Source organism: Camarhynchus parvulus, chromosome 22, assembly GCF_901933205.1.
Source record: "Camarhynchus parvulus chromosome 22, STF_HiC, whole genome shotgun sequence".
Taxonomy (NCBI): Eukaryota; Metazoa; Chordata; class Aves; order Passeriformes; family Thraupidae; genus Camarhynchus; species Camarhynchus parvulus.
Window position 1 is genome coordinate 546,363 of NC_044592.1, and position 26,284 is coordinate 572,646.

Here is a 26,284-nt window from a genome sequence, read left to right on the forward strand (position 1 = left end):
AGGGAAATCCTAAATCCACACCAAAGTGAATCTGCCAAGGCAGGGTTTGCTGCAGCACCAGGGTGAGCACTCACCTTGCCCCTGTCGAAGAAGGAGATGATCTCCTGGTAGAGTTTCTCCTTGAGCTCCTGCTGGGAGTACACACAGAAGGAGTCCCTCTGCAGCAGGTGAGGGGCACAGGGCTTCTCTGACCACTGGGACAGGAAAAAAAGTAAAGGTGAAACAACTGGAACACTTCCAGAGAAATCCTTACAGGGTGACTCAAAACAAATCCCTGATGGAGGCCAAGGAAGTTTGGCAGGGACAGAAACCTGAGACATTCTCTCCCAGCTCACTGCAGCAGGAGGATGCAACAAACTGATGCTAATAATGACTTTTCTTTTATCATTATTATTTGATTATATCACTTATTTTATGTACTTTATAACATACAATTATTATATATCATATTATTATTTATATCTCATTATATCATTACATATATAACTCTATCAATTTATATATATCATAGTCATAACTATTTTGCTGTGGCATCTGCAAGATTGTGAAGCCCCTCAATGACCACTGGTACCTACATGATTCAAATTCCCATTAAAAGCAGAAAAAAAAGTGCTTTGGTTATTCTGAGCAGTTTGTGCCTCACTAATCCCGAAGCCTGGGATACCTGGAGCAGCTCAGCGTGCAGGAGCAGGGTGTAGGCAGCCTCTGTGAAGTTCTCACAGTCTGTGTGCAGGTCCCTGAGCTTGTACAGATACCTGGGCAAAGCAAAAGCAATTCCCTGGTGTGAAGGACTCCTGCACCCAAGGGAGCTGCAGGGGAACAAAGGCTTGTTCAGGACACAGCCTACCTGATGTAAATGTCCTCTCGCTTCTTCTCCTTGTAGAAATTCTGCCAACAAGAGAAGAAGTCAAACACTGGCAATGCAGAGCAGCCCAGATTTGCAGAATCATCTCCACACAAGTAACCTGAGCAGCAGTTTTAGGCATTTCAGGGATATTTGCTGTCGTTTTGGCTGCTCAGCCCTGGGACCATGCCTTCATACCAGAGGGGCATCAGCACCTCCAAAAAGGGACAAATCAGAGAAATCACTTGTCTGAAGTGACACAGGCTCTTTGCAGGGGAACAGGGATCCCAGCCATCAGCCAGGCACCTCCTCTGCCTGTGTCCCAGGGTTCCAGACTGGGAGGATGAGCCAAGGACTTGATTCTGGACTGTCCATCTTTCTGTGATTATAGCTCCAGAGCCTGACTTGAGCACACCATTAACCAAAAATGGCATGAGGAATTCATTAAAATCCTCCTCTAGATCAAAAATAATTCCAGAAGGGACTAGAAAAGCCCAGGGGAGGTGCCTAAAGCCCAAGGAAGGAGTCTCCAGCCTGGGGGAGGTGCCCAAAGCCCGGGGAGGTGTCCCCAGCCCAGGGAGGTGTCCCAGGGAACATGCCCCCAGCCCAGGGAATGTTTCTCCAGCCTGAGTAGGGATCCCCAGCCCAGGGGAGGTGTCCCCAGCTCAGGGAACCTGTCCCCAGTTCAGGGGAGGTGTCCCCAGCTCAGGAAACCTGTCCCCAGACCAGGGCAGGTGTCTCCATCCCAGGGGAGGTGTCCTCAGCCCAGGTGACGAGTCCCCAGCCCAGGGAGGTGTCCCAGGGACATGTCCCCAGCCCTACCAGCACGTTGACGGTGCAGCTCATGCGGTTCTCCTTGCTCTCATCGTGCATGATGGTCCTGTAGTCCAGCAGGTTCTCCAGGAGGCTGCTGACCAGCAGGGCAAACACTTCTCCTGGGGCTGCCAGGTACGTGTGCTTCCTGCAGTGCTCCAGCAGCCTGCAGGACACCAGGACACTCAGCTGGGCCTCCCAGTACTGGTAAATGGGATTTGGTGTGAATTACCCAAATTTTGGTGTGAATTACCCAATTTCCCTGGATGGACACTCAGTGCTGGACACCCACACCTGAGACAGACAACTCAGGCAGGGCAGGACAGCACTTGCTGGTCAAAAAAATTAAGGTTTTTTGCTAAAAGCTCCAATTTTGCTTTAACTTTGAGCCTTTGAATCCTTTGAACTAAGTATCTACTCTGTACCTTGATTTTGTTGCTTGCTCACCACTACTCTGGAGTCACACACAGGAAATGAAGTCAGTACATGGCCACAAAGCAGTCTGTCTCAGAAGTACATTAAAGCAGACTAGACTCAAACAGACACTTCATACATTTCTTGTCACTAAAATTCTTTAGTAGAACTCGATGAGTCTGCTGATTACACGGAATACTCTTATAGCAATCTTAAAAAATATATGGCAGATTCACTACTCAGTAATTTTCAAAAATTACCCAATACTTGCACTTGCAGCCCCCTCCCCAGTCTGGCAGCTGACTCTGAATTCCACCTCCAGTTTAGGGCAGTTAAAAGTGCAGAACAGACCCCTGATTTCTGGGCAATCAGCCCCAGAACACCTGCACAGCACTAAGGTCACTGCAGCTGCTGCAGCTTCCTGCTCATGGAATAATTAATGAATTAGGGCTCCTTTGCATTAGGAAAGCAGCCCAATAAAGTGTGAAAAAATACATGTTATATAAACAATATATAATATAAAATAATATAAAAACATATATGAGTAATATACAAAATATAAAGTAAAAATATAAAATATAATAATATATAAATAAAACATAATATAATATATAAAATATAAATAACATAAAACATAATATATATAATATAAAATAATAAAAATACAATATATAGATAATATATATTATATAAAATAATATAAAAAATAGAATACATAATATAAAAGAATATAAAAATTGTTTTATATTATATATTATACGTATTTGATATCATATATTTTTACATTATTGTCTATTATATATATTATATATACTATATAAATAACATATAATAGGAAATAATGTAGAATATATAATGTATAAATAATATACAAAATAGAAAATAATAAAATATATAAAATATGAAATAATATAAAATATGTAATATATAAAATAATAAATGTAATATAATAAATAAGATTAATTTATTTTTGTTATTAAAATACTTTATTATTTATTATAAAATGAGAAGTGTGATATAAAATAGAAAATAATAAAAAGATATAATATGTAGAATAACATAGAAATATATAATATGTAAAGAATGTATATAATATAGAAGATATAAAATAAAACTCACAGTTTCTCCAGCAGGACCTTGTACTGCTCATCCCCTCGGCCCCCCTCCACCTCCTGGTCCAGCCTGGTGATCAGCTCGTTCTCAAACTGCAAACACAAACCCCAGTGAAGCAGAGCAGCTCTGAGGAGCAGGGCTGGCCCAGAACCCCCAGTGAAGCAGAGCAGCTCTGAGGAGCAGGGCTGGCCCAGAACCCCCAGTGAAGCAGAGCAGCTCTGAGGAGCAGGGCTGGCCCAGAACCCCCAGTGAAGCAGAGCAGCTCTGAGGAGCAGGGCTGGCCCAGCAGCAGCCTGGGGGCTCTGAGCCTCCCCCCAGCACACGCTGCGTTTGCAGGCCAGGGTCAGGCTGCTCCCAGGGCTGAGGCAGAAAAAAGGGATAAAAATGCCAAATGCCATGATTGGAGAAGGAAATGCAAGCGCTCCCTGTCTCACCGCACACAGCCACGCTCTGGTGCCACTGAACCCCTGACAGCCCTGATCCCTGACTGCCCCGCAGCTCTCTGCAGTCACTCACTGCCAAAGTCTCTTGTGGGGCATTTCTGTTGTTGGAAAGGGAAATACACAGCTAAAAGTACAGTTTCGACCCTCTGAGGGTCTCCAAACTCTTCCCAGTTTAGAGGTGAGCACTGACAGCTCTGCAAATGCAGTGAAAGGTGAAAAAAGGGGAATTCAGGGATTATCAAAGTCATGGAAAGGCTCAGGCAGGACAGAACTGGCAAGTCCTGAACCCTACAAACCACAGGGACCTCCCAAGGGCTTTGGCACAATTTTGGCTGGGGATTTTTTTGTTTTGTTTAAGTATTCTATTTTTCTTTTGCCCCAGGGACAATATGGAACATCTGTAGTGAAGATACCAGTATTGTGTATATATTGCAAATACATGTATTATATTATTTTATATACATATTATTTTATACTCATATATAATGAATATACAATTACATTGTGCATAATACAGTATATATAATATGATATATTAAAATATTGTCTTTTTACATGTTGTATATATATATTTTATTGTATATATTATATAATTATTTCATTATTTTATAATGAATATACAATTACATTGTGCATAATACTGTTTATATAATATTATATATTAAAATATTGTATCTTTTAATATATTGTATATATTTATTTCATATTATATTCATTACTATATATATTTCATTAGTATATATATTATTACATAATTATTTCATTATATAATTAATATGCAATTACATTGTGAATACTACTGTTTATGTAATATTATATATTAAAATATGGTGTCTTTTTACATATTGTATCTATATCATTAGTATATGTATTATTATATAGTTATTTCATTATTATATAATGAATATGCAATTACAATGTGCATAATACTGAACATACAATATTACATATTAAAATAATGTGTCTTTTTATATATTGTAGATATATTTCATATTATATTCATTATGATATAAATATTTCATTAGTATATATTATTATATAATTATTTCATTATTATATAATGCATATACAATTACATTGTGCATAATACTGTATATATAATATTATATATTAAAATATTGTGAATATTGTGGTTTTTTACATATTGTATCTATATATTTCATACTATAGTCATTATTATATATATATTTCATTTTATATATATATTATTATATAATTATGCCATTATTATATATATTTAATATTATATTGCAATTATTATCTCTATATATTGTATTATTATATATTTGGGTTATATACGGCACCACTTACCATGTGGAAGTTCCCATTCCCACTGAAGTTGAACTCACACTGCATCATGTCAAAAAAAATGGGAATTGTTGCTTTCCTCAGCTCAGGCTCTGGGACCAGGGTCACCTCCAGGATTGGCCCCACCATGGCTGGGATGAATTTTATTTTGTGGGGACCTGCAAGAAATTTAGAGTCAAATACATCCAGTGGCAGGATTTGGATTTCCCAATGTTTAAGCACATTATTCACACAACAACTACTCTGCTCAGAATGTGGATTTCATGTGGATGTTTCTTAAGGAAGAATTACCAGGTTACAGCTCCAAAATTCAGGAATAGCCCAAGGAAATAATTGAGCGGAATTGTAAATCACAAAAAAAGGCTCTCTGAAAAACCCCCCTCATCCTTTACATGGCAGAACATCCTTTGGAGGGAATCTAGGAAATTATGTCAGCAGCTGATGTGAGGAGAAAATCAGCTTTTCCAAGTTATTCACAGAAAAGAGGGGTTTTTGTGTGCTGAAACAGCTGAACTGTAAGTGCATTTCTCCACATTAAACATGTGCAGCTTTTATAAGGAAATAAAGGATCTGAAAGGCAGCTTGAGAGCTGGAATAAAGATAATTCTTTAGCTGGAACTCACCCAGGTTATACCACATATCCCTGATTTTGAAGCCGATTTCTTTCCTCATGTCCCCATACCTAGAGAAAGCATCGAAAGAAGAGATGAGAGAGGCCCAAGCACTGCAATGATCCTGGGGATGCTGCTGGAGAAGTGAGTGGCAAAGCCTCAAATGGCCACAGCTCACTCTGACAGGGCACTGCAGATTGCTGAGAGCAGAATTTCCTGGGAATTCAGATTCCTGAAAGCTGCAGCCCCTCTGCTTCCTGCAATTCCACCCCACTTTGGTTGGGTTTTGGTGTTTTTTCCTAAAGCTTTAACCTCTGACATCAAGGCAATGCACAAAGATTTCATTATCAGGCTTCTTCAAGCCACTTCTGCAGAAAAAAGGGGACAAATCATAACAAAAGTCTGTGTCAAGATGCTGAGAGATATCCAGGCACCCAGTTCCAAGGAAATGAAGAGGTAAAAGCTGCTCAGTGACTAAAAATTGCTGGTCTGGGGCTAAGAATAGCTCTGAAATGAAGAAAAGTAAGAGGTGGGGCACTAAAAAGCTGGAGGGCTTTTAGGATTCCTCTGACCTACCTTCCACAAAGGCTGAGGAACTGCACAAGGGAATTTTGGGAATCATGCCAACCTTTCCATTACAGACCTTCCAGTGGAGAGACCCCTGGCAAGGTGCTGCAACAGTTCAAGATCTGCCTGACCAAACTTCAACCAGGCCTAATTTACAGCCCTGACATCTTGTCCTGGTCACCCCTTTATCACAGTGCCCTGATCAGCATTTCCACAGCACCTCCTCCCACCCTGGGGGTGTCTGGAACAGCCCAAATGGAGCCTCCTGACAGCAAAAAGGGAAATGGGAACTCACTTCTTGATGATTTTGTTGCGTTTGGCCTGGGAGAAGGTCTCCAGCTGCAGGGACTCGTGAGTGAGGAAGGCCACTGCCAAGTGGAAATAGTTATTCCAGAGCTGGGGGAGAGAAAGAAGATTAAAATGGGAGAATGTCACAACCCAGGACATTGCTCTGGCTGCCTTGGAGGATTCGAGACCCTGACAGGGGCTCAGAGACCTTGGCACGGAGTCACAGACCCCTGTGCCTTTGATTTTAGCCCATGGAAACAATTCCCAACTTTGTGTGGGGATTTACAAGCCACAAGAGTTTGAGCAGAATGACAGTGAATTTGTCGCAGGGTGAAAAAGTAGAATTTTGGGGATTTAGAATGGGGGTTCAAGAGGCAAGATGGAGGAATCTGGGCATGTCCTGTCCTTCTTCTTCTTCTTCTTCTTGTCCTCCATCCTCTGCTGTGATGGTGACACTTTTGGATTGGTTCAGAGTAGAGACAGACTGTCTAACACAGGTGATAAGGGTTGGAAAATTATTGAAAATAAAGCACACGTAGTTCTTGGTATAAAAAGCCAACACCACGCCAAGGGCAGGGACTGTGCCACAGCCCGACCTGCTGGACAGATCCCAGCAGGGCAGAGAAAGAATGGAACAGATAAGAGAAAATAAACAACCTTGAGAAGCAGAACCAATGAATCTCAACTTCTTCAGTTGCAGGGCTGAGAAAAAGAGACTTTCTAATACCTCAGGGGTCATCTCAGCCACAGAAACCCGAGAGGAGGAAACAAAGGAAAAGCAACAACAGGCACAAGAAAGCTGCCCAGCCCCAAATGCAGAGCTCCCTCCATGAGGAGGGGAACCTCAGTGAGCTACAGCCTGTTAACAATGGGGTTTAGCTGTTCCAGCAGGTCTGGCATCCATAAGAAAATCCAGAAAAAACAGGACAATCACCTGGAGCTCAAAATGAGTTTGATCCAGGAAGAAGCGGTTGAGGACAGAGGTGAATTGGTTCACTGCCCGGAGGAAAACCCTGAAGAGACAAAAACATCAAATAAGGTGATTTTGTACCCCAAATCAATGACATTGCAGCTCTGGGCTCACAGCTCCTATGTGTAAGCTCAGCAGACAGCAACAGATGCTCCCAAAAAAGGCAGGAATTCCTCTAAATCAGGGAACATTCAGGCAAAGTTAACCTTGGTTCAACAGCCTCAAGTTTCACTGGGGAGGCTTAGGTTGGATATCAGGGAAAACTTCCTCTCTGGAAGAGTGGTTAAGCATTGTCCAGTTCTGGCTTTAGGTTTCCCATGTGATTGCCCCAGAACTGAGACTAAAAAGGCTTCTCTGGTTTAAGCTGTAATAAAGACCCCAGGGTTTGATTACATTCTTCTGGGTAGGACAGATTTCCAGTTCCACCAGTGGAAATGCACAGGAACTAAAACTGGCTGGAATCTAATTGAAACCAACCTGAAGTGGTTGAAGAAAATAAGAAGAAAATATATAAAAATATCAATAAACAAATAAATCAAAGAAAAGAACATAAATGAAATAAGTTAATTTAAAAAAATAACAAGAAAACTGCCACATTTGAGTCACCCTCCTGTCAGGCCCAGGGAGGCTCCAAAGCCAGACTTAACCCCGACTTAAGCCTGTACCTGCTCTGCATCATGTTCATGACCATCCAGTCAGCTGCATACACGTTCTTCCCAATCAGGTCCTTGAACATAATGAATGTTTCCATCAGGAAGTCCTGTTGGAAAAATAAAACCCATCAGGCCGCACGTGGTGGGTTTGTGTCCATGGAATTACAGGGAGATGCTGCTGTGACCTCATGAAATGCAAATGTTTGGGGCTGCACTGATTAATGACCATGCTGATTGGCAATCAGTGCCCTGTCCTGCCTAACAGGGGTCTCTCATTTTGTGGATACAGCCCAATAATGAAATTATTCCTGACTTCTCATCCATCCAGTGGCACAAGGAGAAACAATTGCACAGAATGTTGGTCTGTTTAATGAGATCTGTCTTTGCTGCTTTGCATTAAGCTGTGCTGGAGCTGTGCACGAGCTGGATTAGAGAGCAAAACCAATATTGCAGGGCTTGTTCCCAAATCTCTGAGCGGTGGCAATGCAACAGAATGGTCTAGAAAGCCTGAAATTACAATGTATTTTCACTCACTAATTAGAGTTAAACCTTTCCTGGTTCTGTTTAAGAACAGATAAGGAGAGCCAGTGAATATAACATCAGAGATGTGATTTAGAATTATTCTACATGACTGTAGAAAAGACACATTTTGCACAAACACCCTCCAAACAAGACTTCAAACCTGGAAAAAACAAGGTTGAATTGCAGCATGAGAGAAAAAAAAGGAAAATGAACAGAGATGAGCAAAGGAAGGGAGTATCAGGAATATTGATCTCCTCCTTGTGGTCTCTGCAGGTACAAAAGCCACTTTGAGCTCTTAAATCAATTCTATTCTCTGCAGCAGCACATTAATATTCAAATGTGAGAGGGACACAAAGAAGGTCACAGGAGGAGCCATCCCCTTGAAATGATCACCAGCAAAAAATCTGTTGAGCTGAACAGTTTGGGCTGAAGAATTGGCAAGATATTGATGGAGAAATGGAGCTCTTGGTAAAAATCCTTTTGGCATTATTAAATCAGAGCCTGATGAGAGGGTTGGCCTTGACATGGGCACCTTGAAGACATGAATTAACTGCTGAAAGTGCCAAACTAACAGGGAATGATGCCAAGGCAGGGCTGGAAATACCAGCACAAACAAACCCAATAAAGAACAGGAAAAATAAAAGCAGTTATTGCAGTAAAACAGAATTTTCTGTTGGTATTTACAACTACCACACCACTACAAAGGCAGGTTTGCCCCTGTAGATTTCAAGGTGTAGAAATATCAGATTAGAAATTATTATTTCCCATAATCGTCCTGAAAATCTTCTCACTGGATGAACACTTCCAGAATTCCTGAATCTGCCTGATTTGGGCTTTTTTTCCTTCCTTCCTTTCCAACAAATCATTTGGGTAAGATAAAACCAGTCCCAAACCCACATGAAGTGTGAGTGACCTGTAGATGGCTGTGTTGCTCCACGCTGCCTCAAGAGCTGATTTTGGGAGTGATATTCTGTGTAATTCTGTAATTCCAACTGCACAGGGAAAAAAGGGATCACCTTGGCTCCCCAGACTGAATTCCAAACCTTCTGGTGGGTTTTGGTACAGGAAGAACACAACTCCAGGCCCTTCCCCAGCTGGTGTTTCAATAAACAGCCCCTTCCCAGTTGCAAAATAAGGAATAAAGGGGCAAAAAAGCTCCAACAGTTCTTGTCTTGGGCACCAGTCTTGCTAAAATACTAGTTTGGGGGAAAATCTGCTGGTTTTAAGCAGAAAAACCCCTCAGAAATGTAATATTTCACCTTGTTTCACACCCAAAGTTTTTGGGGAGGTGAATTTTTAACATTCTGAGAACCTTCTGCATTGCTGCCACTAAAGCAAGATTCAAGCATTTAACTGAACTTCAGAGGAGGGAAAAGAATTAGATAAAGAGAACGGGCACAAAGGGAGAGCCAGACAATGAAATGCTTTTCTTTTCCATCTTCATTCCCTCTTCTGGTTCCTGACTCAAATCAAACATTTTTTACCCATTAAAGATGTTTTTCCTCAATGCCACAAATGCTGCTCTTGGGCTCTGCTGAGTCAGCAACCCCCCCAACGCCCAGCTAAGGGTGACAGGAATGAATTCCCAGAAACTGTGGCACCAGGAGCTGCTGCTGAGGGTTTGCTCACCCCAAACTGAGCAGAGAAATGACCCTGCAGGGCAGAGTGGTGCTGCTGGGTGGGCTGAGCTCACTCCCCAGCCAGGCTGACTTACAGTGATGTCCTGCCTGGTTTTGAAAGTGTTGATGTAATGGCTGTAATGGAAATCATCCATCTGCCTCAGGATGGCTGTCATGCAGGCCACGAAAATACCCTGCAAAGGAAAACCACAAATCACTGGTTATTCTCCTGGGTTAAGCACTGCAACTTCTAAGTGGGGCACATCAGTGTGACCTGATCAAATATCACTGATCAGAATCCTCCCACTATTCTGTGTCCTGACATCAACCTGAGACTGCTCCTCTAAACCAGTCAAGAATTCCTAAAATTCAAGCCTGAAATCTGGGTGTTGCCTTCTTTCTACCCATGGATCACAAGAGAAACACATCCTCCAAACACAGAATTTTATTTTATACATATTGATCCACTCCATCAGATCTTAAAGGTCTTTTCCAAGCTGACTCTGATTTTCAGATTTGGCAGGGCCAGCTGCAATTCTCATGGATGGCACATTAAAGTGACCCCAGACTTCTCAAGGATCAGGTAAATTCCCAGCTCCTGGCTTTCCCATCCTTCTGCACATGAACTCCAGGGTGAGTTCAAACACCCCAGAGCTGCCTGCACCCCTCAGCTGCCACCCAGGGGTCAGAAATGCCCCTGAAGGGTCTCATCCCCCAGCATTTCATCCTGCTGAGCCCAGGTGACAAAATGCAGCAAAGATCCTGTGTCAGGCACTGCACTGACACAAAATTCTTTGCACAGGGGCCAAAAGGAAATGAAATCACTCCCAGTGACTCAGCTCCAACTGGAGTGGGATAACCTGAATCCTAATCCTCAGAAAAACACCAGGAGTCATGGCTGGGTGGCACAGGAGCCCTGCAGGGCAGCGAGAGATGAGTTCAGCAGGCACTGCTGCCCACTGAGAGCTCCCAGGGGATGAACCCACTGTCAGGGAGTGCTGGGGAAGCAGGAGAGGGCTCCTGGGGAATGAACCCCTTTGTTAAGGAGTGATGGGGAAGGAAGGGAAGCAGGGAAGGGCTCCCAGGGGAATGAACCCCACAGTTAAAGGTGCTGGGGAAGGGCTCCCAGGAATGAACCCCTCAGTCAGAGCTCCTGAGGAGGCAGGGAAGGTGGGGAAGGGCTCCCAGGCTTGAACCCCTCAGTCAGAGCTCCTGAGGAGGCAGGGAAGGTGGGGAAGGGCTCCCAGGCATTGAACCCCTCAGTCAGAGCTCCTGGGGAGGCAGGGAAGGTGGGGAAGGGCTCCCAGGCATTGACCCCTCAGTCAGAGCTGCTGGGGAAGCAGAGAAGGGTTCCCAGGGACTGAACCCCTCAGTCAGAGCTCCTGAGGAGGCAGGGAAGGTGGGAAGGGCCCTCAGGGATTGAACCCCTCAGTAAGAGCTCCTGAGGAGGCAGGGAAGGTGGGAAGGGCTCTCAGGGATTGAACCCGTAGGCTCCTGGGGGCAGGGAAGGTCATCCCCTCAGTCCCTCCTGAGGGAGGGGAGGTGGGAAGGGCTTGATCCCGGCGCAGCAGCCGCTCCATCATCTGCTGGATGTGCAGAGCAGTGGCACCCTGGGGACAGCCAGCAAGGGACACTGGAGACCATTCCTCAGGCACAGCCTTCCAGCGGCAGCCCCCTGTGCGGGAGGACTGCCCTGGCGGGGCTTCATTTCATTAGGGGAAGCAGAAAAAGCAGATTTAAGTGCACAAGCAATCAATGCAAACACTCTGGGATTCACTGGGTGGAGAATTCCCTTAATGGATCTGGCCCAGCTTCATCAGCTCATCCTGGGGCTTTGACATCTCTTCTCTGAACAGCTCAAACCTCTCTGTTCACAGGCACTCAGAACAATTCCCATGAACAGAGTGAGAAGTGCGTTTTTCTGGCTGAACAGTGATTGTTGTCCCTATTCCATAACAGAGAGAACAAGCAACCTCCTCACTTTTATACCATGTAATACTTTGACTGCTCCAAATTACTGAACAAGCCACCAAAGTAGCTGAGATGACATTTTTGTCCCTAGGAAAGGAAGTAAGTGCCTCTAGTAGTGATAACAACTAATTCAACCTTTCCTGGCTCCTCTTCAGACAGAGCCCCTACAAAGAACTGCACAGCAAGGCATCCCAGTTTCTATAAATATCACAATTCGGACTCATTAAAGCACAAGCAGAGGATGTTTCTTTACTGTGACTTCTCAAAAGAAGAACTGAGCTGAACTGGCAGCCCTGAGAGCTCGTGCTCACCACATCTTTGCGGTCCAGGACCTCCAGGACACTGCTCAGGAGCTGGGAGCTGGCCTCGTGGTCGGGCTTGCTGGAGTTGTCATCCAGCTGCCCACTCAGCTGATCGATGAGCAGGGGCAGGAGGGCATCTCTGCACTCTGCAAAGTGACACAGGGACAGAGCAGAGCCTCAGCATGCCCTGGGTATGGGCACCTCACAGGAGCGTCCTGCTCCTCATCCCATCTGGGACACCAGAACCTGCTTAAAGCCACTGGAGTTATGACAAATGGACTGGAGAGAGTCATAAATGATCTGTAATTTGAATAATGGAATCCCAGAATGGTCTGGGTTGAAGGGACCAAAAAGATAATCTCATCCCAGCCCTGCCATGGGCAGGAACAACTCCCACTGTCCCAGGGAGCTCCAGCCTGGCCTTGGACACTTGCAGGGATCCAGGGGCAGCCACAGCTCCTCTGGGAATTCCCTCCCAGCCCCTCCCCACCCTCACAGGGAGGAATTCCTTCCCAATATCCCATCTAACCCCACCTTTTCATTTATAAATTCTCTAAATTCCATCAAAGAGCACCCTCAGCTTCTTCCTCCTTCTGAATCACCACCCTGGATCAGGATCCCACACACTGGGCATTATATAAAGACTGGACAGCAAAAGCCTCAGTTCTTCCACGGCAAGGAATGTTTCTAGAGTTGGATGTAATGGTGGACTGCCCCTGATGACTGTCAGGGAACTCCTCTGCAGGCTGTGCGGCCCCTGGCAGAGCCCAGAGCCTCCCAAGTGCCACTCACCAGCCTGCTTGAACAGGTCACTCTCCACGATCTTGGTCAGGCAGTTCAGCTTCTGCCGGACCAGCTGGTTGTCAGGGATGCTCTGGATGAACTTGCTGAAGAGGACACTGTGTGCAACCCAGAGAGAGCAGAGGGTCAGCACTGGCACCCAGCATCAGCACCAGCCCATCCACCCACAGACACTGCCCTGCACCTGGGCCACACATGGAAGCACAGCACCCAGAACGGGCTGGGTTGGAAGGGACTAAAAGCACCCCAACTCCAGCCCCTGCCATGGGTAGAGGCACCTCCCACTGCCCCAGGATGTTCCAACGCAGGAGGGATGGGACAGCCACAGCTCCTCTGGGAATTCCATCCAACAGGCACATTACCACAGAGCCCTGAGCGATTTTCAAGGGACTTAGCACAGGACTTGAAGTCCTGTTGAGGGGTTAGGGCATGGGTTGGACTCAATGATCTTTGAGGTCTCTTCCAATCTAGTCACAGAATTCTGTGAATTCTCTGAAAGTAAAACTGAGCAGTGTTCAGGAACTGCAGGCTCAAACCTCTTTAAATGAAGCTTTTATTCCAGGACACACCAGCTGCATCCCAGACCCTATAAACAGGCAGTGCTCTGTGCCCTCACAGGTTATTCCCCTGGCTGTCACACCCAGGGACAGTTTGAAAGCCTCATCTGAACCAACTCAGCAGCCTGGAGAAAGCTGGAACATCCCCAGCACAAAGGCACAGCCTCCTCCCAGATGCCCCTTGCATCAGCAGTGGTGACTCACTCCAAGCCCAGATTCCCTTTAATGAAATTCCACGGACATTTGCTGCCTGTCTGCTGCTTCCCAGCTAATCACTTGTGTCAGGACAGGGAGACAGGGCTGGGCAAAGCTCTGAGCACCACAACCAGGAACCCACAGGGCTCAGAATTTCCTGGATAAACACAACTCCTGGGTTCCCAGCCAAGGCTCAGCCTTTGCCACACTTCTCAGGAGCATTCACCAAGAACTGGTGGAAACTTGCATGAGATTTCAACACTTCACTGCCCTCAGATTTTGCTTTTCAGTAAAATCTCAAGGTGCCTGTGAGGATCCCAGAATCCTGGAATGATTTGGGTAGTAAGGGATCCCTAAAATCACCCAGCTCCACCCCTGCCATATGCAGGGACACCTCCCACTATTCCATGTTGCTCCAAGCCCCGTCCAGCCTGGGCTTAGACACTCCCAGAATGAAAAACTGGGATGCAGAGAATCCTCTGAACTCCACTGACTTCCTTTAAAGCCCAGCAAGCACTTCCTTGAGTCCATGCACAGGATCTGCACCATCAGATCATAACCAGAGTGGCTGTTTTTAGCCAAGTTTCCAAAATTCTTCACACCAGATAAGCTGGGTTTAGAGGACAAACAAACTTCATACAATTACCTGAGCTCAACGGGGTCAAACACCAGTTTGACATCATTTATGATGCTTGGTAAATACTTTAAAGCTGCCCCCTGAAAGAAGAAAGAAACCAAGGACATGAAATGCATATGGGAAATCCAGTTTTTGTCAAAAGCAAGTATGGGGACAACTGCAGAGAACTGGTTTAAAATCAAACTTATGCGTCCAAAGAGCCTCCAGCCACCCCAGATCTGCAGTGCAGAGTGGGAAAGAGGGAGGAGAAGGGACTCATGGATAATTCTCTCATTCCTTTTTCTGGCCCAGCCCCTTCCCAACTGCACCAGTTGATCTAAATAAAGTTTTTTACTTTTCCCTGGAAATTCTGCTGACCTTGATCTTGACAGCCTCCTCCAGGGGCCGGTCCATGAGGATGTTGAAGGAGAGGAAGAGCTGGCGAATTGCATCATTGAATTCATTCCCATCCTCACTTTTCCCATAAACACTGCAAGGAACAGGGCCAGTTACACACAGAAATCCAGCAGCTGAAACAGGATTCCATCCTGTGGAACAACATCTTCATGCCATCTCCTCTGACAAAGCCATGGGGGTTAAAATGGAATTGGAGATGTTGCAGCCATTTCCTGCTGGAATCTGTTATAGGGGAAACCTGCACTTTTTAGGCTGCCACTGCAGCAAATTCTGCTTGGGTTTCAAGTATTAAACAGGAAAAATAATCAAGAATGGACATGAATAAAGGGTTTCAAACCCTCACTGTGAATCTCTGGAAAGATGTTTTTGAAGATGCAATTAATCCACTTTGACTTTACCCCAACTGGAGAATGTGTCATCTCCCACCTCACCTAATGACTGAGGTATCTGTGTATTGGTTTTTTAAAGTTTCTGAAAATGAGGAGGAAATTCCATGTTTTACTTTATAAAAATAAATACTGAGTTCCTTTTCAGCTCTACCATGTGCTGCTTATTGCATGTTAGGGGGGACTAAAAGGTTTTTCTCCCTTCTAATCAGGTATTTCAATTTTTGCTCAACTTTTTTGTTCCAGCCACAGACAAAGGGCAGAAAGATCCTCTTAGTGAGTCAGCGATAGAGGATTTGGTGAAGAATATGTGCTTTAGTGATATTTACTGGAAGGAACTCCAGTGGGTTTCCCAGAGGAGGCCCAGGGAGGGAAGGCCGGACCCACCTCAGGTACAGCACCCGGGACTGCACGATGAACCTGAACAGGTATTTCAGGGCTTTCAGGGCTGCAAAGAGCAGCTCTGTCTTGCTGGAGTCCTCAGCATTCCCCACGTAGCAGTTCAGGACTTTGGTGAGTTTCCTTTGGAAATAAAACAAAAAGGGGAACCAATACAGGCAGGGCTCAGTTCCTGTGCAAGCCCAGCTTCCTCAGCCCAGAGGGGAACTGCAGGCACAGAGACACCCCAGGGCTCACAGCCCATCTCCTTCTCAGCTCTTGGGCTGAAAGTCTACAGATTGCACCCTCTGGCTCTGCTTTCCTCTGCCCTACAAGGAGCTCTCCAGCAAGATGCAAACCCCACTCCCAGGGGAAGGCACTGAGGCTTTGTCCCTGAGTGAGAATTCCCAGGAGGGGAGCAGGAGGAGAAAAGGAAACCACGTGGAAGCAGTGACTGTGTGGCAGGGCAGGGAAGGAGGCATTCCAGGAGAGGGGGACTTCAAATTGTGTTTATTTTAGGGTGACAGCCAATTCATGTGGATCAGTAAAAATTAAAAGGAGATTTTCAGAGAGGAAAAGCAGTTTGGTTTCTGGTTTTGCTCTCCCTATTGGCTTCAGTTTGAACTTTTCACTTCTGTTACCACAAGGGTGGTGACCTTTGGCTGAGGGGTGCTTGATCAAGGGGCTGGAAAGCCAAGATCCATGATAGAAGAGTCTTTTGTATCTGTTTTCATAGAAAAAAATCTCACAACTGAATTTTTTAGAGGGCAAAAAGAGCAATAACTCTGCTCTCAGCTGCCTTTACCCCATTAACATCATCAAAAATGACCTAATGAAATCCATCACCAAGAGCTGATGTCATCCCCAAAGCCCCCAGTGACACTGCTGGGTGACACCCAAGCCCTGGGCCAATACTCACACATAGGCCAGGGTTGCACTGAAGTGTTTGTAGATGTAAGTCTCAAGCACAGCGTTGAAATGCTGGAACTTGATGTCTCCAATCAAAGAAATAATAAAAACCTGCCAAAAATCCAGAAGGAAACATGCACAGAGCTGCACACTAACTCCAATAGAACACTCTCTCATTGATTTTGCTGGGTTATAATTTTTGTTTTATCAACAGCATTAATGCTACAGAGAGTGTTATTCCTGTTACAACAGTCACTAAATGCAGTGTGTGTGCAATTTATTACTCTTTTCATTGTGGCTACTAAAAACCTGATGTGTATTTCATTCCTGGCTCCTGAAAAAGCCTTAAGAAGTGTTTAAATATCATTTATTTCTAGAGCAAAATACCAATAGCTCATTGGAATCACCAGGAACAGACAGGAAATGTGGCTGAAAACAAACTCTGCAGCCACAGAAGACTCACTCACCAGGGCATCAAACACCAGGAAATCATAGGTTTCATTTTCTGACATTTCCATCATGATGTTGAAAAGTGCATCGAGGGTGTCTGGCAAAAACTAGAGGGGAAAAGGAACAGTAAAAGAGTGGGGAAAGGCAACTGGCATCCTGCACAGGAGCATGAGCTGGATCATTCCTCCCCTTCCAGCCTGGCTGAAGTGTAAATCCTGTCCCTGAGAAAACATCTCAAAAGGGATCCCAGCTCTGTGTCCATAACAAAACCTCTCAAAAGGGACCCCAGCCCTGTGTCCATGCACAGGATTGTCATGATCATCTCTATAGTAAGGAAGATCTTTCTTCTCAGTTCTAAATGGCCCCAGTTTGCTGTTCTAGTGCCTTTTCATCCCACAGGATGAAAATCTTGAGCTCTCCAAAGCAGCCTGGCCCTGTCCCAGGCAGGACACTGCCCCCAGCCTGTCTGCAGTGACACAGTGACACGTTAACTTTGTGTTCAGCTGCTCCATAAAACCACCACCTTGCAAAATCCCAGCACATTCACTCTTGGGACCCCTCTATGCAGGTAAGGCTTCCTCCTAAATCCTTCAGGTTTTCTGTGGGAATTCCCCAATTTCAGGTCCACTCCCCACAGTGCTGAATGAGATCTCTGGGCTGTCTCTGCTCCCAGATTCACAGCAAGCCCCTCCTCATTCACAAAGGAGTTGAAAATGAAAAGTTAGGCTTTGGATGTATCTCTTATTTCATAAGGATAAAGGGGAAAATAAAGTCACTGCTCTCTCCCTGATCCCTGTAGTACTCAACTTCTGTAATTCTGGTAAATTCCACGAATGAGATGTGGAGCACAGGTTCCCAGAGAAGCTGTGGCTGCCCCATCCCTGGTGTCTAAGTGTCCAAGGCCAGGTTGGAGCAAGCTGGGACAGTGGAAGGTGCCCCTGCCCATGGCAGGGGATGGAAAAAGCTGTTTGTAAGGTCCTTTCCAAGCCAAACTATCCCATGATTTGATGATTCTGCCCTCCCAGCCTACCCAGACACCTTTTGGGTCCAACTCCAGGCTGACACACGAGAGTGTGTGCACCAAGGAGGCTCACATCCCTGGGAATACCTTCACAATTTCTCCTCCTTCCACCTCCATGAGCTTCCTGAGGTTGTGGGCGATGTTGTGGGCGTTGGAGCGCCAGTTCAGCAAACCCAGCAGGTCAACTGCAAGGACACAAGGAGCAATCAGCAATTACAGCTGCCTGAAGGGCTGCAGAGCAGCCCACAGCAAGGCTGGGGGCTATTTTTAGTCAGTGCACAAAGAACAATCACCCTGAGGTACAGAATGTTACCTTGAGGTGCTTTTGTCTTGGCAAAAGAGCAAAGCTCTGCTATAAATGGAAACCTGGCTGCCATCTGATAACACATTTGGAGACCATTTTGCAGGTTTTTTTAAGGACTCAAGAGCAGGTATCTCAAGCCAGGAATTTTATTGAAGTGCACAACTCAGCACAGGCCCTTCCAGAGCTGCTGGAAGTCTTCCATCACTGACCAGCCCAGGCTGGACTCAGGCACACACTGCTCTCCATTCTGACCCCTTTGGCAGCAGGGCAGAGTTCATGCACATCATCATCACCCTGGAGAGCTCAGCCCTAACTGCTGCTCTCTGAACAGGCAGAGGAAAGAAGGCAATTAACCTCAAACATTTCAAATTCTGATAAAACACAGACACTGTCACTGACAGGTGACATTTCCACATGTGCCAGCAAACTTGTTGGGCTCAGCACTGGCAGTCTGGATCGAGTATTTGTGTGGAAGGGTTTCTAGGGGCTGCACAAACATTCTGGGAGCTTGATGGGACGGGGCTGCCACTGACACATGAGCAGCAAAAAGAAAGCTGGGGCTCTCTGGCCTCACACAAGAAGCTGCCTGGAGAAAATGCCCTCTGTATTTCAGAGCCCCAGCACAAGCCCTACCATTCTGGGTGAGCTTGGTGGAGCAGATGACAGTGGCAATCTGGAAGCTGTCCTTTGTGCTGTCCTTCGTGGGGGTGAAGTTGGCCAGAGAGTGCAGGTTTTTCCCTGAGGGAGCCTCCTTCTCCTCCATCTCTGTTTTGGTGCAAGGAAGAGTCAAATAACTCTTGGCATCTTCCATTTTCTTGTTGTCACCCTGTTGGTTGGACACAGCAGGCAGAAGGGTCATGGCCCACAGTGACAGCCAGAATGGGTTTGAAACACTTTCTCATCTCTATCATTGTTTGGACTCCTAATTTCAGGGATAAGTTGCCCATACTGCAAATGAGCTGAGCTATTTCCAAAGCCACAGAGTTTAGGAGGATTTCCCACTCCACACACACATTTTGTAGCTTTCTCCTGCTTGGAAAATCAGCCAGGAGAGAGTTTTGATGAGTCAAACAAGAGACAAGGCCGGAAATGCCCAGGTTACCTTGTAAACAATCAAATTGTGTTTGCCATCCTGCAGCGTCGTTCCATCTGCATTCATCAGCTTCACAAAGCCCATGCCAAAAGCCCTCTCAGATCTATCCCTGGCTGCAAAACAGGAGAAATCTTTATTAGCCATTGTCTTACTCATGTGCACACAACCCAAAATGCAGCCCTCTAACCTCATCAGCAGCTTTATTTAATAGGTAACTGCAGCTACACAAACACATCCTCCTGGAGCATCTCCCACACACAATTTTAGTGGCTCTTCTGGACAGATTAATGGTTGGACTCCTTGATCTTCCAGGTCTTTTCTAACCTTAACAATATGATCCTCTGATATAGAATTCTATAGATATTTTTGGTTGGGATTTTGGTTTGTGAGCTGTGGATATGGAAGGATGTCACTGCCCTCAGAAGCAGGTGCCTTTGAGAGCCTTTCAGTGGCTGAGCCTCACATTATTGATCTCATTTCAGGGCTCTGAAGTGATCTGATGGAACTTCTGGCTCTAACGCTCTCATTAGCCTTTTATTAGCCTAATTAGAAATCCTCCTATAGGAAGATCATTAGAAGACCACCAGGCCTTGCAATGAATTTTGGGAAATAAATTAAAAGCAACACCGTACACTCAGAAGCCAAAGCAATAACAAACACTGACAATTCTCTTTCAGGGGGATAAACGGCTGCTCCTTACAAAATTTCAGTTTCAGGACAAAACCAGCACCAAATTCTGGGTGCAAAAAATTTGAATTATTTTCGGTTTTTTGCTTGCCACAAAACTGGAAATAAGTAAACTGAGCAAGAACAAAATCCGTAACACTGTGAATAAGGAGAAATCAGAGTTCTGCACTCAGTGGGAGTGGGAGCAGCACAGCAGTCCTGCAGGTGTCCCTTCCTGGCACTCACACTCCTGGGACGAGCGGTGACGGAACGTGAACCTCAGGTGGCAGCGACTGACTTCTTCTATGGCAATGGCCACCTGCATGGAGAAAGGATGAAAACAGCACTGTCCCTGTCCCCAGCCACTCTGCAGCACATTCTGGTGCTGATGCAGCTGCTGGTTTACATCAATCCTGGTCTGCACACAGAGGAAGAATGCAGATGTTGACGTTTCTGGAAAAGGGCTGTTGACAAGTTAGACTACCTGACCCTTGAGCAGACTAATGAGGTGTGTCACTGCCTTAGAATTAGCAAGGGCTTTTTACAAGAAAAACACACACAACAAGGCTTGATTGTAAAGAATTCGATGGTACATGCTGGAAATCTCTCTGACCATTCTAATTCAGCATCTGACTGAGGTTCTGATTAACAACTGGCAAATTGCTGAAGAGACCTCTTGAGCTGTGCTTGTTCTCCTTCCTGCACGGGGCCCTGCAGGGATAACAAACACTGCCTCCTCCTTTAAACAAAATGGGGGACCTGTGATACGACAGTTTAGTCAGAGGGAGAGAAACAGGTAACTTTCCTAGGAATTTTTCTGGGAAAAGCTCTGAGAAGCTCAGAGAAAGAATTAAAACAATCTTGCAGCTGGTGTTTTGAACAGTTGATTTCTCATAAGATGTTTGCCTAAGGGTGCTTTCTTAATTAGCCAATGGTGTTGGGGTGTTGATTAAATGACCAATCAGGTGCACCTGTATCAGAAGGGTGTATAAAAGAATGGGTTTCTAATAAACTCAGATTAGCCTGCTGGAGAGACCCAGAGTCTGTGTGTGCCTCACCCCCTCCTGCCTCAGGTGACACGCAGCGATGACAGAGCCATACCTTGACAGTCTCGTACCAGCAGGGCTGCTTGACCTGGTAATAAACCACAGACTTGTACTCCGAGACTCCCTCGTAGCCAGCCCCAGGGTGGATGGCTTTCTTTGGACAAAACACAGGGAGGGGGGAGAAGAGGTAAATACAGAGGATTTTGGGTGTAAATCTTCAGAGGGTGTCAGAGGCCGTCCTACCTCCTGCAGGTTCCCATCCTCGTCATGCACAGACATGGTGACCTCGACGTTCTTGGGGGTTTTCTTCTTGCCTTTGTCAAACTCCCCCTGGATCAGGGTGACGTAGATGTCATTCCTGACATCACCTGCAATGCCCAGAGTTTAATGAGCTGGATTCTCATTCCCACTGTGACAGCTTGAAATTTAACACCCTTGGGCTCCACATTATCCTGATTTCCTCTTAGCCTTTAATTAACAACACCCCCCATCACACATTTTCATCTGTCTCAAATTACACAAAATCTTCTGAAATGAACCATTTTCCTTTCTACAAACCTCTGTAATTATGTTTTGTTTTGTTTTTTAATTTAATGATCTCTCTAGGGTTAAACCCAATCTGAATGGGTGGGTCAAAGCCATATGCAACAAAAATTATTTTGACTAAAGAGATGTTTTCTTCCAAAAGCTCCATAAACCACCATTTTGCCATAAGAAAGGCAACTCATGTTTTCAACTTCTTGTGGCAAAAAATAAGAAAATAATCAGGAAATTTGAAGAAAAATATAAAGTTTTCAGATATCTTTTTTTAAATAAATCTTTTTGTGACAGCAATTCTAGAATTTCAGGAGGCTCTTTCACTCCATGGAATGTAGAAGCACATGGGACCTACCAGGAAGGATGATCTCAGGGAACCCCATTTTTCGAGCCACTGCAGTGGATCTGTCTACAAGGTGGGAAAAATCCTTCTGAACCTGAGCCAGATCCCCAGGGAGCAACTTCAGGGAGACCCAGAGACCTAAGAAAAGGGAGACAATGTTTGTTTACTGAAAATAAAAAGGTGCAAGCCCGTGAAATTTAAGCCTGTGCTTCCAAAAAGATCTGTGTTCTCATGACAATTCCATGTGCCCATCCGGTTGTCTCTTGCCCAGTCCTCCCCGTCCCTGAATCTGAGTAAGACTTTTTTGGGCAAGAAGATTCTCTGAAGCAAGCCTCAAACTTACACAGATGAATCTTGAGTATCTTTGAGCCAAGGAAGACCAGAAAAATCTGGAATAATGTGATTTAACTCCAAAGCCATTTGGGAACATGCAGCCACGTCCACTTACAAGTATTTCATGCCCCATAAAACACTTTTATTTTAAAGGTATTAAAAAATATTGACCTTAAATGTATGACTAGCAAGCGAGGAGCTGGAGGAGCTGTTCTCATGCAAATTTTGTTTGGTTTTATCTGGATTTCAGCTCCATGTGCGATAGGACAAAGAGACAAAGTGAAAACCATGGCAAAGACCACAGATAGGGCTCGGGGCAGGATTAAACTCCACTAAACCTTGCTCCCTAGACTTTCACCACCCATTTATTCCCCGGAACCTCCCCCGGGCCAGGTTTCCCCCAGGCTGCACCTTGGCCCTTGTGGTTGACCTCCTTGGCAGCGATGACTTTGTTGAAGACAGAGGTGAGGGGCTCGTTCTCGCCGATGACGTGGGAGGTGATCAGGGGGGACATGATCAGCTGCCGCTGCCTGATGTAGGTTTCCATGGCAATCCTGGGCAGGGGGACCACAAAAACGGGGTCAGGAATTGGGACAGACTGACACCAATCACATACAGGAGAGGGCTGGCCAACAGCTGGCTGGTTTACAAATAAATGTGGGGTCTTTTAAGGATTCCATGGGGATTTTCATTCCTTCACCTGCACAAAATCCATTTAAAACCTTCACACTGGGAAATGCATCACAGTCTATCCCTCAGGCCTAAGGTAAGTAACACTGACCTCAGGATTTAAGCTCTGACTTCAGGTTTGTCTCAGAGCTGTCCCTATGCAGCTTAACTATTGGTAAACTAATATAAATTAATATAAATTAATGACTGCTGTGACAACACATAAGTGATGAACCCATCCCTAGTCACAAACAAGACTAGTGAGGTTTGGATCTTGAGCCTGACTTCACTCCTGTACCCACACCACCAATTATGAGGGAGAAACGAGGTCTCCACAGGCTGCCCACCCTGGTGTCCAGCTGGGGGCTGAACTCAGCCTCACTGGAGCAGAAGAAAAATGGGAAAAAATCCCAAATCCACAAAACAAAAAACTAATCAAACAAACAAAGAAAAAAACCCAAAACCAAACAAACCCCAAACCAAAACAATTAACAAAAAACAAACAAAAAAAAAAAAATCAAAACAAAAACCCCTAAACAAATAAAAAATAAGCAATCAAACTCAGAAAAAAAACCCAAGTAGCAGACTAATGTTATTCTGCAAAGGGAAAGCCATCCTTCCAGGCCCTGAAAGGGCAGGGAAACAAACCCAAATCTCCCCTGAAAATACCCTGTAATAACAAATGGCTGCAGCCAATGCTTTGCTCTATTTAGGGTTGTAACAACAAGGCTGGGTCTACCCAAACAAGCTCCATTTTCGTTACTCCAATGTGCCAAAAAAAGAGAGCAATCAGAGCAGGCAGAACAAACACACAAGTCTAACTCTCAGTGCAGAAATGCGGAGCTCATTGGGACTGGAATTTCTTCCCCAGAAGATGGAGAACCTCCTTCCCTATGACTGAGCCTGACCAGGAAACGTGGCAGGGAGTGGCACAGAGGGTCCCACACAGCAGTGACAAAAAGCTGTGTCTCTGCTCAGTCTCTGAAAATCCTGCCTTTTAACCCCACAACATTTTGTAAGTCACATTCCCCCAGCCCCACAACATTACTTTACTCTGTGCTCCTCTTCCTCACCCCACAGGTACCCAGAAATTCCAGCTGTAGGGCCGAAGTCCCCAAGAACTGAGTCATGAAAATCAAGGGGAACAAAGGCTCCTGAGCATGACAGAAACCTGTCCCTGCAAAGAGCTGCCTGCTGCTATCAGCTGATCTGTTTGTAGAGCCCTGGGGCTCTGCCAGGCTCCCAGACACATCTGTCCCTCCCCAGAGGATGCCTGCTTTGGCCAGGGGTGGGTGAGCTCTGGAGCCCAGTACTCACTGCTGGAAGGGGATAAAATGCTGCTTCTCCTCGTCGTCCACCTTCCCGTGGATGATGTCAGTGATGTCCATCACTGCAACGACACCAGAGCATCACTCAGAGCTGCCCAGAGCCCAGAGAGAGCTTTGCCCTCTCAGAATGGAAACAACAAGGGGTTATCATGGGCCAGTGTCACCCAAAACAAGGGCTCTGAGCCACCTGGGATAGTGGAGGGAATCCTGGCCATGGCAGGGGTGGATCTGGATGGGATTTAAGGTTATTTCCAACCTCCCAAAAATCTGGGATTCTGTGACAGCAATGGAGGGCATCACTCTCATTTTAACTTTTAAAAAAGCACATTTACATTGATGTGCATTGTCAGCCCATAGCAGTGAGTGTGAACATACTGAATACATCTTGATAAAATACTCTTATAAAATACACCCTTTGAGAAAACCAGGTGGCATTGGGGCACTTCAAGGCAAAGAAATTCCACTTTTATTCAAATGCTGCTTCTTTGGATATTGATTTCCACCAAGGATTTCAAGCAAGCCCCTTCACAAGAAATCCCAGGAATAAAATAAGAATTGGCAGTCTGGTTCACCAAGGCTCCTTTAAAACCTCCAGCTTTATCCCATGAGTCCTGAGCAGCAAATCCCACTCTGATAAGGCCCTGATAAGTCTGTTGCAGCCTAGCAGCCTGTTATCTTTGTGGGAGGTGACAAAAGTGAGCAGTGACAGAGCGTGATCTCCAGCTACCACCTTCATGAAAGATCTCACGGGGACAATTTATCCATCCTGGAGCAGAAATGCTGGCCCTGGCAGCTCCCAGGCTGTGCTGGCACTTACAGCACACAGCTCCCAGTTGCCAGCCCCGTGTCCCCGTCCCCCCAGGGGTTTACTGGGCCCTGCAGGTGCCCCCAGGGGGGCAGTGCCCACCTGCCACGCCGAAGGGCCTGCGCAGCCCGCAGGTGTGCTTCTTGCCGTCCTTCAGCTCCATGTGCCCCACCCGCACGATCTGGCACACCAGGCTGATCCTGGGCCTGATCAGGTCTGAGCTGCTCAAGTCCTGAAAAGAGAGCTCACATCAACTTCCATCAATGTCCTTTCTGAGGGGAAATGAAGAAAGAAGGAGAGAGAGGGAGGGAAGAAGGGAGGGGAAATGGGCGATCCCCCAGCTAGGGCATAATGTGCTCTGACTCCATGATTTCAGAAGGCTGAACAATTGCTTTATTAAGCTATACTATATTACACTAATACCATACCAAATTACATCCTAAAGAGATACTAAAGAAAAACCCTGACTGTCTGAGACAGCCAGGACACAGCTTTGACCCAACTGGCCAAGGAAACAAAACAACCTTCACCGGCGTCCAGTAACCAAATCACTTTGGGTAAACAGTCTCCATAACACATTCCACATGTGCCAAACAACAGGAGCAGCAAGTAGAGGTAAGAATTGTTTTCTCTTCTTCTCTGAGCTTCTCACTGCCTTCCCCAGGAAAAATCCTGGGAGAGAGAATTGTGTCTCTCTCTGTTCAGAGAATGTGAATGCCACAGGAGGGGTTTTGTTGGGTTCTACACAGGTAAAATTTGTGGCTTTCTGGATCTGGAGGGAGACCATGACGGGGATGGAGACACTGATAGTGGCAGGACACAGGCAATGGGTTCCCACTGCCAGAGGGAGAGATGGGATAATGGGGAAAAATCCTTCCCTGTGAGGGTGGGGAGGGGCTGGGATGGAATTCCCAGAGAAGCTGCCCCTGGATCTCTGAAGTGCCAAAGGCCGGGTTGGAGCAGCCTGGGACAGTGGGAGCTGTCCCTGCCCA

General features: G+C 45.7%; 1 protein-coding gene across 1 annotated transcript in view; it reads right to left on the bottom strand.

Annotated features, from left to right (window-relative positions):
* The window catches only part of DOCK5 (dedicator of cytokinesis 5), an 81,352-nt gene that overhangs the window by 25,853 nt on the left and 29,215 nt on the right, over nt 1-26,284 (bottom strand). Inside the window, exons 10-38 of the mRNA XM_030964066.1 lie at nt 25,395-25,524; nt 24,477-24,549; nt 22,902-23,044; nt 22,170-22,295; nt 21,521-21,645; nt 21,333-21,431; nt 20,478-20,550; nt 19,575-19,678; nt 19,106-19,298; nt 18,256-18,353; nt 17,165-17,254; nt 16,708-16,808; nt 15,798-15,932; nt 14,986-15,097; nt 14,638-14,708; nt 13,231-13,337; nt 12,448-12,584; nt 11,650-11,775; nt 10,261-10,359; nt 8,037-8,131; nt 7,336-7,414; nt 6,409-6,509; nt 5,559-5,617; nt 4,939-5,093; nt 3,191-3,276; nt 1,667-1,823; nt 848-888; nt 665-755; nt 75-194 (exon numbers count right to left, since the gene is read on the bottom strand). Coding sequence (XP_030819926.1) covers nt 75-194; nt 665-755; nt 848-888; nt 1,667-1,823; nt 3,191-3,276; nt 4,939-5,093; nt 5,559-5,617; nt 6,409-6,509; nt 7,336-7,414; nt 8,037-8,131; nt 10,261-10,359; nt 11,650-11,775; nt 12,448-12,584; nt 13,231-13,337; nt 14,638-14,708; nt 14,986-15,097; nt 15,798-15,932; nt 16,708-16,808; nt 17,165-17,254; nt 18,256-18,353; nt 19,106-19,298; nt 19,575-19,678; nt 20,478-20,550; nt 21,333-21,431; nt 21,521-21,645; nt 22,170-22,295; nt 22,902-23,044; nt 24,477-24,549; nt 25,395-25,524 — 3,126 coding nt within the window. The remainder of the gene's footprint in view (nt 1-74; nt 195-664; nt 756-847; nt 889-1,666; nt 1,824-3,190; nt 3,277-4,938; nt 5,094-5,558; nt 5,618-6,408; nt 6,510-7,335; nt 7,415-8,036; nt 8,132-10,260; nt 10,360-11,649; nt 11,776-12,447; nt 12,585-13,230; nt 13,338-14,637; nt 14,709-14,985; nt 15,098-15,797; nt 15,933-16,707; nt 16,809-17,164; nt 17,255-18,255; nt 18,354-19,105; nt 19,299-19,574; nt 19,679-20,477; nt 20,551-21,332; nt 21,432-21,520; nt 21,646-22,169; nt 22,296-22,901; nt 23,045-24,476; nt 24,550-25,394; nt 25,525-26,284) is intronic.